Source organism: Sorex fumeus, unplaced genomic scaffold (assembly GCF_029834395.1).
Source record: "Sorex fumeus unplaced genomic scaffold, SorFum_2.1 ptg000123l, whole genome shotgun sequence".
Lineage (NCBI taxonomy): Eukaryota > Metazoa > Chordata > Mammalia > Eulipotyphla > Soricidae > Sorex > Sorex fumeus.
This window is the reverse complement of record NW_026606180.1, coordinates 3,784,714-3,798,511: the sequence shown is the minus strand read 5'-3', so window position 1 is coordinate 3,798,511 and position 13,798 is coordinate 3,784,714. Positions and strand designations below refer to the sequence as shown.

General features: G+C 39.3%; 1 protein-coding gene across 1 annotated transcript in view; it reads left to right on the top strand.

The window, feature by feature from the left end:
* Window positions 1-13,798, top strand: part of DNAH8 (dynein axonemal heavy chain 8) — a 438,788-nt gene that overhangs the window by 299,400 nt on the left and 125,590 nt on the right. The window contains 3 exon segments of the mRNA XM_056137311.1: window positions 4,178-4,404; window positions 6,666-6,784; window positions 9,213-9,316. Of these exon segments, the coding sequence (XP_055993286.1) occupies window positions 4,178-4,404; window positions 6,666-6,784; window positions 9,213-9,316 (450 nt within the window).

The following is a 13,798-nucleotide window of genomic DNA, read 5'->3' as shown; positions in this document are numbered from 1 at the left end:
CTAAATCTCATTACATGTCCAGCCCATCTGATTTTTGATGCCTTGGCAAATGAGACAGTGTTCCTGATTCTTAACTGTCGACAGAGGTCGGAACTCCGGATTCTTTCCCTCACTTGAATGAAGTGTGATACTCCAAGCATAGCTCTTTCGATTCCTCTTTGGAAGACCCGAATAGCATTCTCATCCTGTTTTCATAGGACCCAGGTCTCTGAGGTGTATGTTAATGCAGGAAGAACAGTGGAATTGAAGAGATGTGCCCGGAGCCGGAAGTTCTTCATCCTCTTAGCTATTTCTTCGGTGCTCTTGAAGGTGTTCCACGCTGCTCTCTTCCTCCTGCACAACTCAGGTGCCAGCTCATTGGTCATGTTGACTTCTTGACCTTGGTACACATAACTGTTGCATTCGGAGTTGTTCAAAGGTGAGAGCGAATGGAACATCAGGAACAAGACCGTTTCTCATAAACATTGTCTTCATGAGATTCAGCTGTAGTCCAAACTTTTCACACTCATGGTCGAAGTCAGCCAGCATTTGTGCCGCTTGGCTAATGTTTGGTGTTATTAGAACGATGTCATCATCAAAGAGGAGGTGGTGTAGTTGCTGACCGTCTATCTTCACTCCCATTCCTTCTCATTCCAGTCATTGCATGATGTTCTTGAAGGTGGCACTGAAGAGTTTCGGTGAAATGGTATCGCCCTGCCGAACCCCTCTCTTGACATGGATGATCACTTCCTTGTAAAATGGTGAGATCCTGGTAGTGAATCCGTAATACAGCTCACGGAGGATCCTGATGTATTGAGTTTGAATGCCCTGTTTGCCTAGGGCTTCGATGACTGCTTCCGTCTCAACAGAATCAAAGGCCTTCTTTAAATCAATGAACGTTAGACAGAGCAGCATCTTGAACTCCCAAGAAACCTCAATGAGCTTGGTTATCATGTGGATATGGTCGATTGTGCTGCATCCTTTTCGGAATCTGGCTTGCTCGCATGGTTGTCCTTCATCTAGTGTTCTGCCAATCCTACTCAGGATAACCCAAGTGAACAGCTTGTAAATGACAGACAACAGGCAGATAAGGCGATAGTTCCCAATGTCATGGATGTCTCCCTTCTTGTACAGTAGTACAGTCCTGCTGGTTTTCGACTGGGATGGAAACTTGCATTCAGACAGGTAGTGTGTGAAGAGCCGAGCCAGTGTATTGATGAGTACTGATGGCAGGTTCTTCAGGTTTTCAGGTCTGATCTTGTCTGGACTGGGTGCTGTTCGCTTCTTTACCGACAAAATGGCGTGTCAGATTTCGGAAGGGAGAACATTGGGAACATATCCATCCTGTGGAATTTGGTATGTGGGCAGGTGGACACGGTTATCAAAGAGATCGAAGTAGAAGTCATGAATAATCTTCTTCATTGCCCTTCTGGAAGATGTGATAGATCCATCAGGATGTCAGAGGGCAGTCATATTGGTCTTGTAGTTGATGAAGAACAGGCGGGCATTGCGAATGCTTTTCCTGGTTTCTGCCACATCTGCCAGCACTGCTGCTCTTCTCTCTTTGAGGTCTTCCTTTATTGCTTCTCTGAACTGCTTTGCGAGCTCAGATGTCCACTTGTGGTTCCCTGAGGTTTGTACCAAGCAACGTTGGCGAATGAACTCAAAAGTTGATGACTGGAGGGATGGGTATTTGATCATTGTATAATTGAAACCCAAGCACAAAATTTGTAAGTCTACAACTGTACCTCATGGTGTCTCACTAATAAAAATTTCAAAAAAATAGCTGATGACATCTGTACCTATATATTCATTGCAGCACTGTTCACAATAGCCAAAATCTGGAAACAACTCAAGTGCTCTAGAACAGATGACTGGTTAAAGAAACTTTGGTACATCTACACAATGGAATATTATGTAGCTGTCAGGGAGATCAAATCATGAACTTTGCTTATAAATGGACAGATATGGAGAGTATCATGCTAAGTGAAATGAGTCAGAAAGAGAGAGACAGACATAGAAGGACTGCACTCATTTGTGGAGCATAAAACAAAATAACATGAGGCTGACACCTAAAGATAGTAGATACATGGGACAGATAGATTGCTCCATAGCTGGAAGCCTGCCTCATGAGCAAAGGGGAGAAGGCAGCTGGAATAGAGAAGGGATCACTAAGAATAAAATGGCTGGAGGAATTGGTTGGGATGGGAGATGTGTGCAGAATGTAGATAAAGGACCAAACATGATAACCTCTCTGGGTCTGTATTGCAAACCATAATGCCCCAAAGTAGAGAGAGAGATTATGGGGAATCATGTCTGCCATGGAGGCAGGGGGAGGGCGGGGAAGGGGGTGTATACCAGGGATATTGGTGGTGGGAAATGTGCACTAGTGGAGGGATGAGGTATTTGATCACTGTGTGATTGTAACCCAAACATGAAAGCTTATAAGTATCTCATGGTGATTCAATAAAATTTAAAAAAAAAGAGTTTTTGAAGACTTGCATCTTTTGTGGCTCGCTCTCTCGGCGTTCCTCGCACAATCATGGAGGTGCTGAACCAGTCAATCGTATTCCTCATCAATGTTGTCAAAGACGCCATCTTCCCATGTTGCCACAATAGTGCCAAAGAGCTCCCAGTTAGTGGTCGTTCTGGGAGTTCTCTTCTTAAACTTTGCAGCCCTTTCTCCCCGCTCCATGAAGTAGAATTTTCCACGAAGGAGATGGTGGTGCTACATATGCGCTGGTAATATGACAGAATAGATTTTAAAAAGTAAAGTTGATGAGAGTATTAATACCAAGATGATTTTCAAAAGAAATAATAATTAGTACAGACAGCAGTCTGCATGCTGCCAAACTTTCTATACATCAAAAAAATTGTAAAATAAAGAAGTATACTGTATAATATAAAAAAATTTCTCAGAAACTAACTTTTGTTAGTTTAGGTTATTTAATACAGGTTATTTAAAAAATACTAAATTTTAGGTTATTTAATAATTTTTACTACCCATCTCCACTGGCTTTTGAAATCTCATAGTGTATAATTATTTAAAATATTCATATCATTAGAATCATTACAAGGCCTACAAATATAGAAACAAGGGCCATTTGAACTATAAACACTTGGTTAAATAATCTCGTGCATCTTACCTCCAAACTAGACATACAAACAGCAATGTCCCTGATATAATAAAAATTCAGTCCCTCAGTTCCACTTGCCCCATTTCAAAAGTGTGCTATGGGCTACCATTTCAGAAAGCAACTTAACAGAATGTTTTCATCATCACAGATAGTTCTATTAGGCAGCCAGGCTCTGGGGTTTCAAGACTGGGATGAAGAAGTAAATGAACAGGGCTCGAGCACTGTTTTTGAGTTTTGTATACATGATACCCAGATTCAGTCCCAAGCACTGCAGGGTCTTATGAGCATTACCAGAAGTAACCCCTGAGCACAGAGCTGGGAGTAGGCTCTGTGAACTACAGGGGATAATCCTGAAAGAAAAACAAACAAAAATTGATCAAGAGAGGTAATAGAGGGCCAAATAACTTGCCTTGCATGTGACTGACTCTAGCACTGCATATGTAGAGGGAGTTCAGAGGGATTCCTGACTCTGTGCTCAGGGATCACTCTTGGTGGTGTTCAGGGAAACTTGTCTGGAATTAAGGGTAAAGGAGGGTATGCTTCTTGCAAGACAAGTGCCTCATCCCTTGTATTAACTTGCATGTCCTATAAATTAAATTTTATCTCACTGCTTTATCCCCTGTGGTTCTGTTTGACCTGAAAAACAACCTGGTGTCTTTCAGGTTTTAGGAGAAGGAGTTGTGGACTCCCTTGGGAAGGGCCAGCTTAGACTCCCTTGGGAAGGTCCAGCTTAGACCCAGCAATTCCCATTCCTTCTGCTCTTCTCACATGTTCCAGGCCTTTCACTGGCCCGGACATATCTTACAGGAGGATGCTAGATTGTCGTCTTCTCTTATGAAGACAGCTCTTAGCATGGAAGCAGATGTAGTCTGAGGACACAGCAGAGTACTGAAACATCACCTCCCATCACTTGGAAACTTAATTTATATATGAATGAAGCTAAATTAGTTTAACATTTTATTTTATGATGCCATTCAGTTGGCTAAGAATCGCATAAATTCTCTCCTGCCAAATTATCACTTTTCTGTCACTAATGCCTGTTCTATCTTGGCTGTCAATAGGTTGGTGAAAAGTTCCGTGCTCGTTCTTTGAAATTTCCTGGCTTGATCTCTGGTTGTACAATGGACTGGTTCAGTCGCTGGCCGAGGGAGGCTCTGGTTGCAGTGGCCTCCTATATCCTATCAGACTACAGCATTGTCTGCTCCATGGACACCAAGAGACATGTTGTAGAAACAATGGGCCTCTTCCATGACATGGTCTCAGAGAGCTGTGAAAATTATTTCCAAAGGTAAGTAATAAGCATGACTGTTTCAGAGCCACCAACTTCACACCAAAGAGAAATGAAATGTCACATCTAGTAAAAGGCTTCCTAGCGATGGAACAAAATCCCAGATGTACTTAGCTTTTTTCTTGTTTTGATTTGCAAGTGGTTATGTATTGAAGAGATGATAAATAAATGAGGTTTCAAAATTAACCAATGTCCATACTTAAGTACCTTCTTCCTCCTGGCTTCCAAGTAACAGATGCTTAATGAATCATTTTATTTCATTTGCTTAATTTCTCTTTTGAAAATGACTTAGTGAACTGACTATAAACTGTTTAAAATTAGTTTCTTATTTAAATGAATTATTTATTTTGATTAAAGAAGCACATTTTTAAAGTTTCATTATTGCCTTATGCTAAGGGAACATTTTGATTTTGAATTTGCATCACTTAGTCTTATCAATGTTTTCATGCCAAATAATTAGGAAGCAGAATTTTAATTGACTGGAGAAAAGTCCACTTCTAAAAGTGGCAGTAGTGTTCATTATGTGAAAATTGGCGCAGACAGTTCAAAAATAAAGCATTTTACCACCAACACATGATAGTTTCTGAGTAAATGGCTGCAAATAAAGGGAGGAAACTGCATCTCTGGAAAACAGATTTTTTTCTTAGGGTGAATAAATAAATCTCGGGGTGTAGAACCTGTCAGAAGGACTATGCTAGTCTCTCTGCATAGATAGTTTTGCAGAGATTTTTTTCACAGAAATGTGTGCATCTCAGGATTTTCCTTTTACTTAAACCATATCCAGTCATACCTCTTAAATAGTCCAAGATAATTTTCTGGATTTTTTTTTGTTTTAATACACTTATGTGTGTTGCTTCTTACACACATAATAAATTTTATTGTATGTAAATTTTTATTGTTAGTAAATTTTATTGTAATTAAAATTTTAATTTTAATTTTTGGCTTACAATACTTTTTGCTGTTTGGGGGCAACACTAGGCAGTACTAAGGGCTTATTCTTGGTTCTGTGCTCAGGGATCACTCCTGGTGGGGATCAGGGAATCACACAGGTTCTGGGGATTAAACTTGGGTCTACTGTATGCAAGGCAAGTTCCCCACACACTGTCCCAGCACTCTGGCTTGGTATTATTAACACCAAGTACTGTTAATTATGGTTCCTCATGGGCATAACTGTAGCACCACACCCATCATCAGTGTACCCATCTCTCCGCTAACCTATCCTCTCTCCCTTTCCGCCTCCCTCACTCAATCATGTGTGTCAGTTTTCCCATTATGCTGCCTTTGGATCTTTGTGGTTACCTCACTATGTGTCTTTAAGTTTTACATTTAAGAGAGATCACTCTATTTCCTTTTATTATGAATGATTTCACTCAATGGATCAAGAAGTTGTGGTATATATACACAATGGAATACTATGCAGCTCTAAGAAAGAAAAAATCATGCAATTTATAGTTACAGTCATAAAACTGTTAGTAAGATTTTTTTCCTACTAAACCAAACTACTCCTACTGCTGTAATTTATGGTGAAAATTTTACCTTTATGTAAGTATAAGAGCCTATGTCTTTCATTTTTTAACGTAATTTCCCCCCAAATATTTAATTTCCTCTTAGATTATAGTTCATTCTAAATTTAGCATTTATACAGTACCTATACGTATGCATATATATGTTCAGGTTCTTAAGACGCCTTAATGTTAAAACTTCAGCTTTCCTAAGGTGAAAACTTAATTTTATATGTGAAATGACTTCATGGTACAAGAAAAACTCCTCTTTGATTTATTTCTATTATTTAAGTTATGATAATAAAGCGATGGTGTTTTTGTGTTTGAATTGTGTGTTTCTGCCTTGACTTCAGTGATTTGAAAATGCACCTGAATAGCTTCCACATGTAGAGAATGGTAACAAAAATCCGTGAAATCAGGGTATATTGCAGTATATGAATGTCTTATTCTATATGTTTGAAAATAGCATTATTTTTCAGTAATCACAAAATTTCAGAAGATTTGGGGAGGGGTTCCCCCTCGATTGTCCAGATGAGAAAACCAATGTCCAGAGTGCAGACAAATCCCATGAAAGGTCTCTAGACAGTCACCCCTCGTATCTTTAGTGCCCTCCCGCCCTCCCCTAAGGAACATCCCTCACAGTTCCCACCATCCTCTCAGAGTCCTTCTGACTCCACAGTGAGACGTTGTCTGCTGGCGACCTCACAAGTGTGCTCTGGAAGGAAGGAGATGAAGTTCTTTCTTTCATTCTTCTTTCAGATACCGTCGAAGAGCCCATGTAACTCCCAAATCTTACCTCTCATTTATAAATGGTTATAAAAGCATATATACTGAAAAGTTGAGATTTATTAATGGACAAGCTGAACGGATGAATATCGGTAAGCATCATGAAATCTTATTGGGGAGGCTTATTTGATAGCCACATCAATATTTTGACTAGTGGATATTGTATTTGAATGGAATACCAACTTTATTATCAGTAATAATAGATTACTTTAAGGACATTCTGGAATGTCTTTAGCTCTGTTAAGAATCTCTTGAGTGCGAGATAGAGAGAGAAAGAGAGAAGTGCCTGCCACAGAGGCAGGTGGGGGTGGGGATGGCGGAAGGAAATCTGGAGACATTGGTGGCGGGAAATATACACTAGTGAAGGGACAGGTGTTGGAACATAGTATGAATGAAACCCAATCATGAATAAGTTAACTTTTAAACTGTATCTCACTGTAACTCGATTTTTAAAAATCTAATAATAATAATAATAAAAAGCTCCTGGGAGAAGAAACATTTGGTGGGGGTGGGGGGTGGGGTGGGAGGAGAGGTTTTTTTTTTTAAATGGTAACCTATTTTTCTCAAGAATCTTTTTCTTGAGCTCTTTCAACTCTCTAAGGCTGTGAGTTTCCATGGTCCTGAGTGCTGCTTACACATAGGAAAACCCATCTTGAGAAATAACCAGTTTCAATTTTCGGTTCCCTTATAATTTGCTTCCATTTCCATAAACTTTTCTATGTTCATGCTTGTTAACTTTCATTTTATTTATTTTTTTGTCTTTGTGGGATCCTGGCGGTGCTCAGGGTTTTTTACTGGCTCTGGGCTCAGGAATTATTCCTAACAAGCTTGAAGAACTGTGTGGTGTGCTGGGAATCAAACCATACTCAACCACGTGCAAGGCAGGCATGCTACCTGCTGTGCTGTCTCTCCAGTTCCGCTTGTCGAATTTCTAACAAAAGAAAAGACAAAACAAAAACAAAAGAGAATAAAAACAAGTGATTTTCCTGAACAAGAGTTTTCTAAGGATCTTATATATGTATTATAAGTAGGGAAAGTCTCTGTGCAGAAGCATTTGGCCCTACACTCAAACACCTTAGCGTTTTCTTTCCACATAAAACTCGGTTACATAGCATAATGAACTCAAAGTCCATGAAGTCATAATGATGACAGAAACTCATGAGGGAAACCTTCTTTTTCATTAGGGTTCACATTCTTACAACTTTTCTCTGTGACTCTCTGGAACTAGTGGTATGCTGAAGCTCATTGTATTGGCTGAGAGCTAGTAGTTAAATGTTTAGGAATTTACGATCAGACTGGGCTACAAATTAAAGGCTATAAACTTCAGGTAATAAACAAAATCTAAAATGAAGAAAAAACACTCAACGCTCATTATTTTTATTTTTATGATATTTTGCTGTGATTAACATTCTTAAAGTTATTTCCATTCTATCCATATGACAGATACAATGGTATACTACTGAGAATCCTTTAATAGCATGAAATCAACCATGGTGGAAGTATATACACCAGGGAAACTAAAACATTCAAATGAGTGTTTCAGCTTCCCTGAATAAAGGACCTAAATGTTCACCTTTGCCAATATACCACACCTAGAACCCATTTTTTTGTGAGAATTTCATTTCTTATTTTGCTCGATAGTACTGACATCAACAAATAGAGGCACATGCTTTAGAAGTTATTTTTCACTTTTATAGCAAAGAAAGCCACATAAATGTTACGATTTGTCTTGCTTGCCATCAAGCTGCAATACAATTCAAAATTACAAAAAAATAATGGTTATAAATGATATACAAAATCAAGTGAGCAAGAGTAAAACACATATTTCTTTCTCTTACTGTTTCGTTGTTGCTTTGTTTGGCGGGCACACCTGGTGACACTCAGGGGTTACTCTTGACTCAGCACTCGGGAATTACCCCTGAAAGTGCTCAGGGGGATCACATGGGATATAGGGGATTAAACCTGAGTTTGCGGCTTGTAAGGCAAATGCTCTACACACTGTACTATTGCTCCGGCTCCCTCAGCCTTTGGGCCACACCTGGCCACCTGATATGTGCGGTTTAGTACTGGCTCTGTGCTCAGGAGTCACTTCTGGAAGGGCTCTGAGGATCAATTGTGAGGCCAGGTTTTGAGCCTGTGTCAGCAATATGCAAAGCAAGTGCCCTAACCATTATACTACCTCTCTGGCTCTAAAGTTCTTGACTGAGTTCACCTTATTCAATATGGTATTGTACTTGTCCCTTAAATGTCTCTAGAGGATATTTCTAATCAGATAGATTTTTTTCCACCGACTACTGAAAGTCTTAGAAATAAAATCCAGTATTGCTCTCCTAAGATAGGTATTTTTAAAGATTCATAATAATCACCTTGTGTTTATTATTACATTTATATACCTATATATAACCTATACCTTAGTATAGGTTAGTAATAAATATTGAATTTATTAGTAGTAAATATTGATAAATATTTGATAAAGTATATTTATATATTCAGTGACACTGTATGGTTGTTTTGATGCAGGCCTTGATAAGCTTATGGAGGCAAGTGAATCTGTTGCAAAACTGTCTCAGGATCTTGCAGTAAAGGAGAAAGAATTGGCTGTGGCTTCAGTAAAAGCAGATGAAGTGAGTTTGCATTTATTTTATGTCTAGGGATAAAGAATTTTTTATTGGAAAAATCATTGCTTTAAAATTCCATTAAAACAAGCAAACACTCCCCTAGAAATGCCGGGGGGGGCCTAGCATCAAACCACATAGACTTCAGTCTGGATAAGTATAGAAGAGACAGTGAAGGTCATTCCTTAATAATCAAGGGATGTGCACATCAAGAACTCACACATCTAAATGTATATGCACCAAATGAGGGACCAGCAAAATCTCAAAAACAACTGCTAAAGGAATTTAAGAAAGACACTGATAGCAACACAATAGTAGTTGGAGATTTCAACACTACTTTGTCATCTTTTGATAGATCAACCAGACTAAAGCTCAGAAAGGAAATACTTTCCTCAGGGAAGAAATGGAATAGAGGGAGTTATTATATATATATGTGTGTGTGTGTGTGTGTGTGTGTGTGTGTGTGTGTGTACATATACTTAACACTGGGCTGGAGCGATAGCACAGTGGGTAGGGTGTTTGCCTTGCACACAGCCAACATGGCCGACCCGAGTTTGATTCCTCCGCCCCTCTCGGAGAGCCTGGCAAGCTACGGAGAGTATCTTGCCTGCACAGCAAAGCCTGGCAAGCTACCCGTGGCATATTTGATATGCCAAACAGTAACAACAAAGTCTCCAATGGAGACGTTACTGGGCCCGCTCGAGCAAATTGATGAACAACGAGAGGACAGGACATACTTAACACATATATATGTGTGTGCATGTGTATATTTTATATGTGTGTATATATATATGTATATATATTTATGACTTTTCATCTCCAAATGCTGAATACACATTGTTTCCCAGTGCACATGGGGTATTCTTCAAGGAAGACCTCATGCTGGTCCACAAAACATACCTCCATAAAATTAAGATGATGGAAATTGTACAAACTAGCTGTTCAGACCATGATGCACTGATAGTAGAAGTGAAGCACACAGAGAAACCAGAATAAAATCAAACACCTAGAAATTAAATGCTCTCTACTGAACAACAAGTGGATTAGAGAAGAAATCAAAGAGGAAATTGAAAAGTCCCTGGAAACAAATGAAAATGAGAACATGAACTATCAGAATTTGTGGGACACAGCAAAAACTGTGTTAAGAGGAAAGTTCATAGCTTTGCAAGCATTCATCAGGAAGGAAGAAAAGGCCCACATAAATAATTTGACTTCACAGCTTACGACCATAAAACTTGACAAACCAAAGGTGCACACACCAGGTAGAAGGAAGGAGAAATCAATGATCTGAAATCCCTAAAAACAATCCGAAGGATCAACGAAAACAAGAACAGGTTCTTTGAGAAAATAAACAAGATTGATAAGCCATAGCAAGACCTGCAAAAAAACAGAGAGAATCCTAATAAACTTAATCAGAAATGAAAAGGGGTACATCACAACAAAAACTACAGAAATTCATAGAATCATCAGAGATTACTTTGAGAATCTTTACTTTATGAAACAAGAGAACTTTGGAAATGGATGAATTTCTGGATTCTTATGACCTTCCAAGGCTGAACCGAGACTTGGAATACCTAAATTGACCTATCAACATTGAGGAAATTGAAATAGTAATCAAAAGTTTTCCCCAAAACAAAAGCCTAGTACCAAATGGATTCACTAGTCAATTCTTTCAAACCATTAAAGAAGACCAATTATTTTCAAGCTTTATGAAGAAATTGAAGAAATAGAAACACTCCCTAAAAATTTCTATAAGGCAAATCTTATCCTGATACCCAAAACAGACAAAGACACGACAAAAAAAGACAATTACAGACTGATGTCCCTGACGGACACAGATGCAAAGATCCTTAACAAAATACCAGCATATATAAGCCAGAGACTCAACAAAAAGATAATACACCATGACCAAGTAGGTTCATCCAGGGGATGCGAAAATGCTTTAACATTTGCAAATCAATCAACATAATACACCATATCAATAAAAGAAAAGATAACCATAGGATCATATCAGTAGATGCATCAAAAGCATCTGACAAGATCCACCACCCATTCGTCATTGAACTCTCAACAATATGGGAGTTGAAGGAAGGAAGGATCCTTCCTCAAGGTAGTAAGAATCATCTACCACAAGCCCATAGCAAGCATTATTCTCAATGAGAAAAACTAAAGGCTCTCCTCCTATGATCAGGCACAAGACCAGATTGTCCACTCTCACCACTTCTATTCCACATAACACTAGAAGTACTTGCCACAGCAGTTAGGCAAGCAAAAGATATTAACGACATCCAGATAAGAAAGGAGAGTTCAAACTTTCACTACTGCAGATGACATGATATTTAGAAAATTCCAAAGAATCTACCAAAAAGCTCCTAGAAACAATAGATTTGTATAGTAAAGTGGCAGGTTACAAAATCAATACCCAAAAGTCCTTGGATTTCCTATATACAGATAATGAAAGAAAGTATAGAGATACTAGAAAGATACTACAATCTCGCTCACAATCATATCTCAGAAAATCAAATACATTGAAATCAGTTTAATTAAAGAGGTAAGGAACCTATAAAAAGAAACTACAAAACATTCACTGTATCACTGTCATCCTGTTGTTCATCGATTTGCTCAAGCGGGTGCCAATAAGTCTCCTTTAGTCCCAATCCTGAGATTTTATCAGCCTCTTCTTACTCGTCCTTCCCAATGCTGCTGTATTAGAGGCTCTTTCAGGGACAAGGGAATGAGACCTGTTATTGTTACTGCTTTTGGCATATCGAATACACCACGGGGAGCTTGCCAGGCTCTGCTGTACATAAAACATTACTTCAAGAAATAAAAGATGGTGTGAAAAATGGAAACACATGCCCTGCTCATGGATAGGGAGGATTAACATTGCCAAAATGGCAATACTCCCCCCAAAGCGTTATACAGATTTTTGCAGTCCTGTAAGAATACCCGTGACATTTTTCAAAGAAATAGATCAAGCACTCCTGAAATTCATATGGAACAGCAAACCCCCACGAATATCTAAAGCAACCCCAGAGAAAAAGAAGATGGGAGGCATTGTCATCCCTATCTTCAAACTGTACTCAAAGTGGTAGTAATTAAAACAGCATGGTATTATAATAAAGACAGACCCACAGGTCAATGAAAAAGAGTCGATATCCTGACTCTGACATTCAAATTTATGATCATCTAATCTTTGACAAAGGAACAAGAAATATGAAGTGGAGTAAGAAAAGCATCTTCAACAAGTGGTGCTGGGAAAACTGGACAGCTACCTGCCAAAAAATGAGTTCAGACCTCTTTCTAGCACTATGCACAAAATTCAGGTCAAAATGGAGATATAAATAAAAACAATGAACTACCATCTCACAGTACAGAGACTGGCACAGATCAACCCTCCCCCCACCAAAAAGCAACCAGTGCTGGCGTGGACGCAAGGAGAAAAAGACTCTCCTTCATTGTTGTTGGGAATGCTGACTGACCCAGCCCCCCCCTTTTTTTACAAAATACAATTCCTTTTTTTATATAATTTTTATTAGTGAGACATCATGAGGTACAGTTGTAGACTTACAAATATTTGTGCTTGGGTTTCAATTATACAATGATCAAATACCCATCCATCCACCAGTGCCCATTTCCCACCACCACGGATCCCAGTATCCCTCCCACCCCCCATCCCCCCCCCCATCCTACCCTGCCTCTGTGGCAGGGCATTCCCTTTTGTTCTCTCTCTCTTATTGGGTGTTGTGGTATGCAAAAGAGGCAATGGGTGACAATCATGTTTGGTCTATAGTCTACTTTCAGAATGCTTCTCCCATCCTAGGAGGATCCTCCCTACACCTTTATTTGGTGTTCCCTTCTCTATCTGAGCTCCCTTTTCCCCTAGCATGTGTGGTTGGCCTCCAAGCCATAGAGTAAAATTCCTGGTACTAATCTCGGCCATTCTTGGGTGTTAGTCTCCTATTTTGTTACTTTATGTTCCCCAGATGAATGCAATCTATGTCTATCCCTTTCTTTCTGAGTCATTCCGCTTATGATGCTTTCCATGTAGTACCACTTGCATGCAAATTTCATGACTTTGTCTTTTCTAACAGCTACATAGTACTCCACTGTGTAAATGTACCAAAGTTTCTTTAACCAGTCATCTGTTCCCAGTCACTCAGGTTTTTTTCCAGATTCTGGGTATTGTAAAAAGTGCTGCAATGAACAAACAAGTGCAGATGTCACTTCGACTATACTTTTTTGCCTCTCTGGGATATATTCCCAGGAGTGCTATTGCCAGGTCAAATGGGGAGCTCAATATCTAATTTTTGGATAATCGTCCATACTGTTTTCCAAAAGGGCTGAACCAGTCAACATTCCCACCAACAGTGAAGGAGTGGCCCTTTCTCGCCACATCCGGGCCAGCACCGGTTGCTTTTGTTCTTGTGGATGTGGGCCAATCTCTGTGGTGTGAAATGATATCTCATTGTGGTTTTGATCTGCATCTCC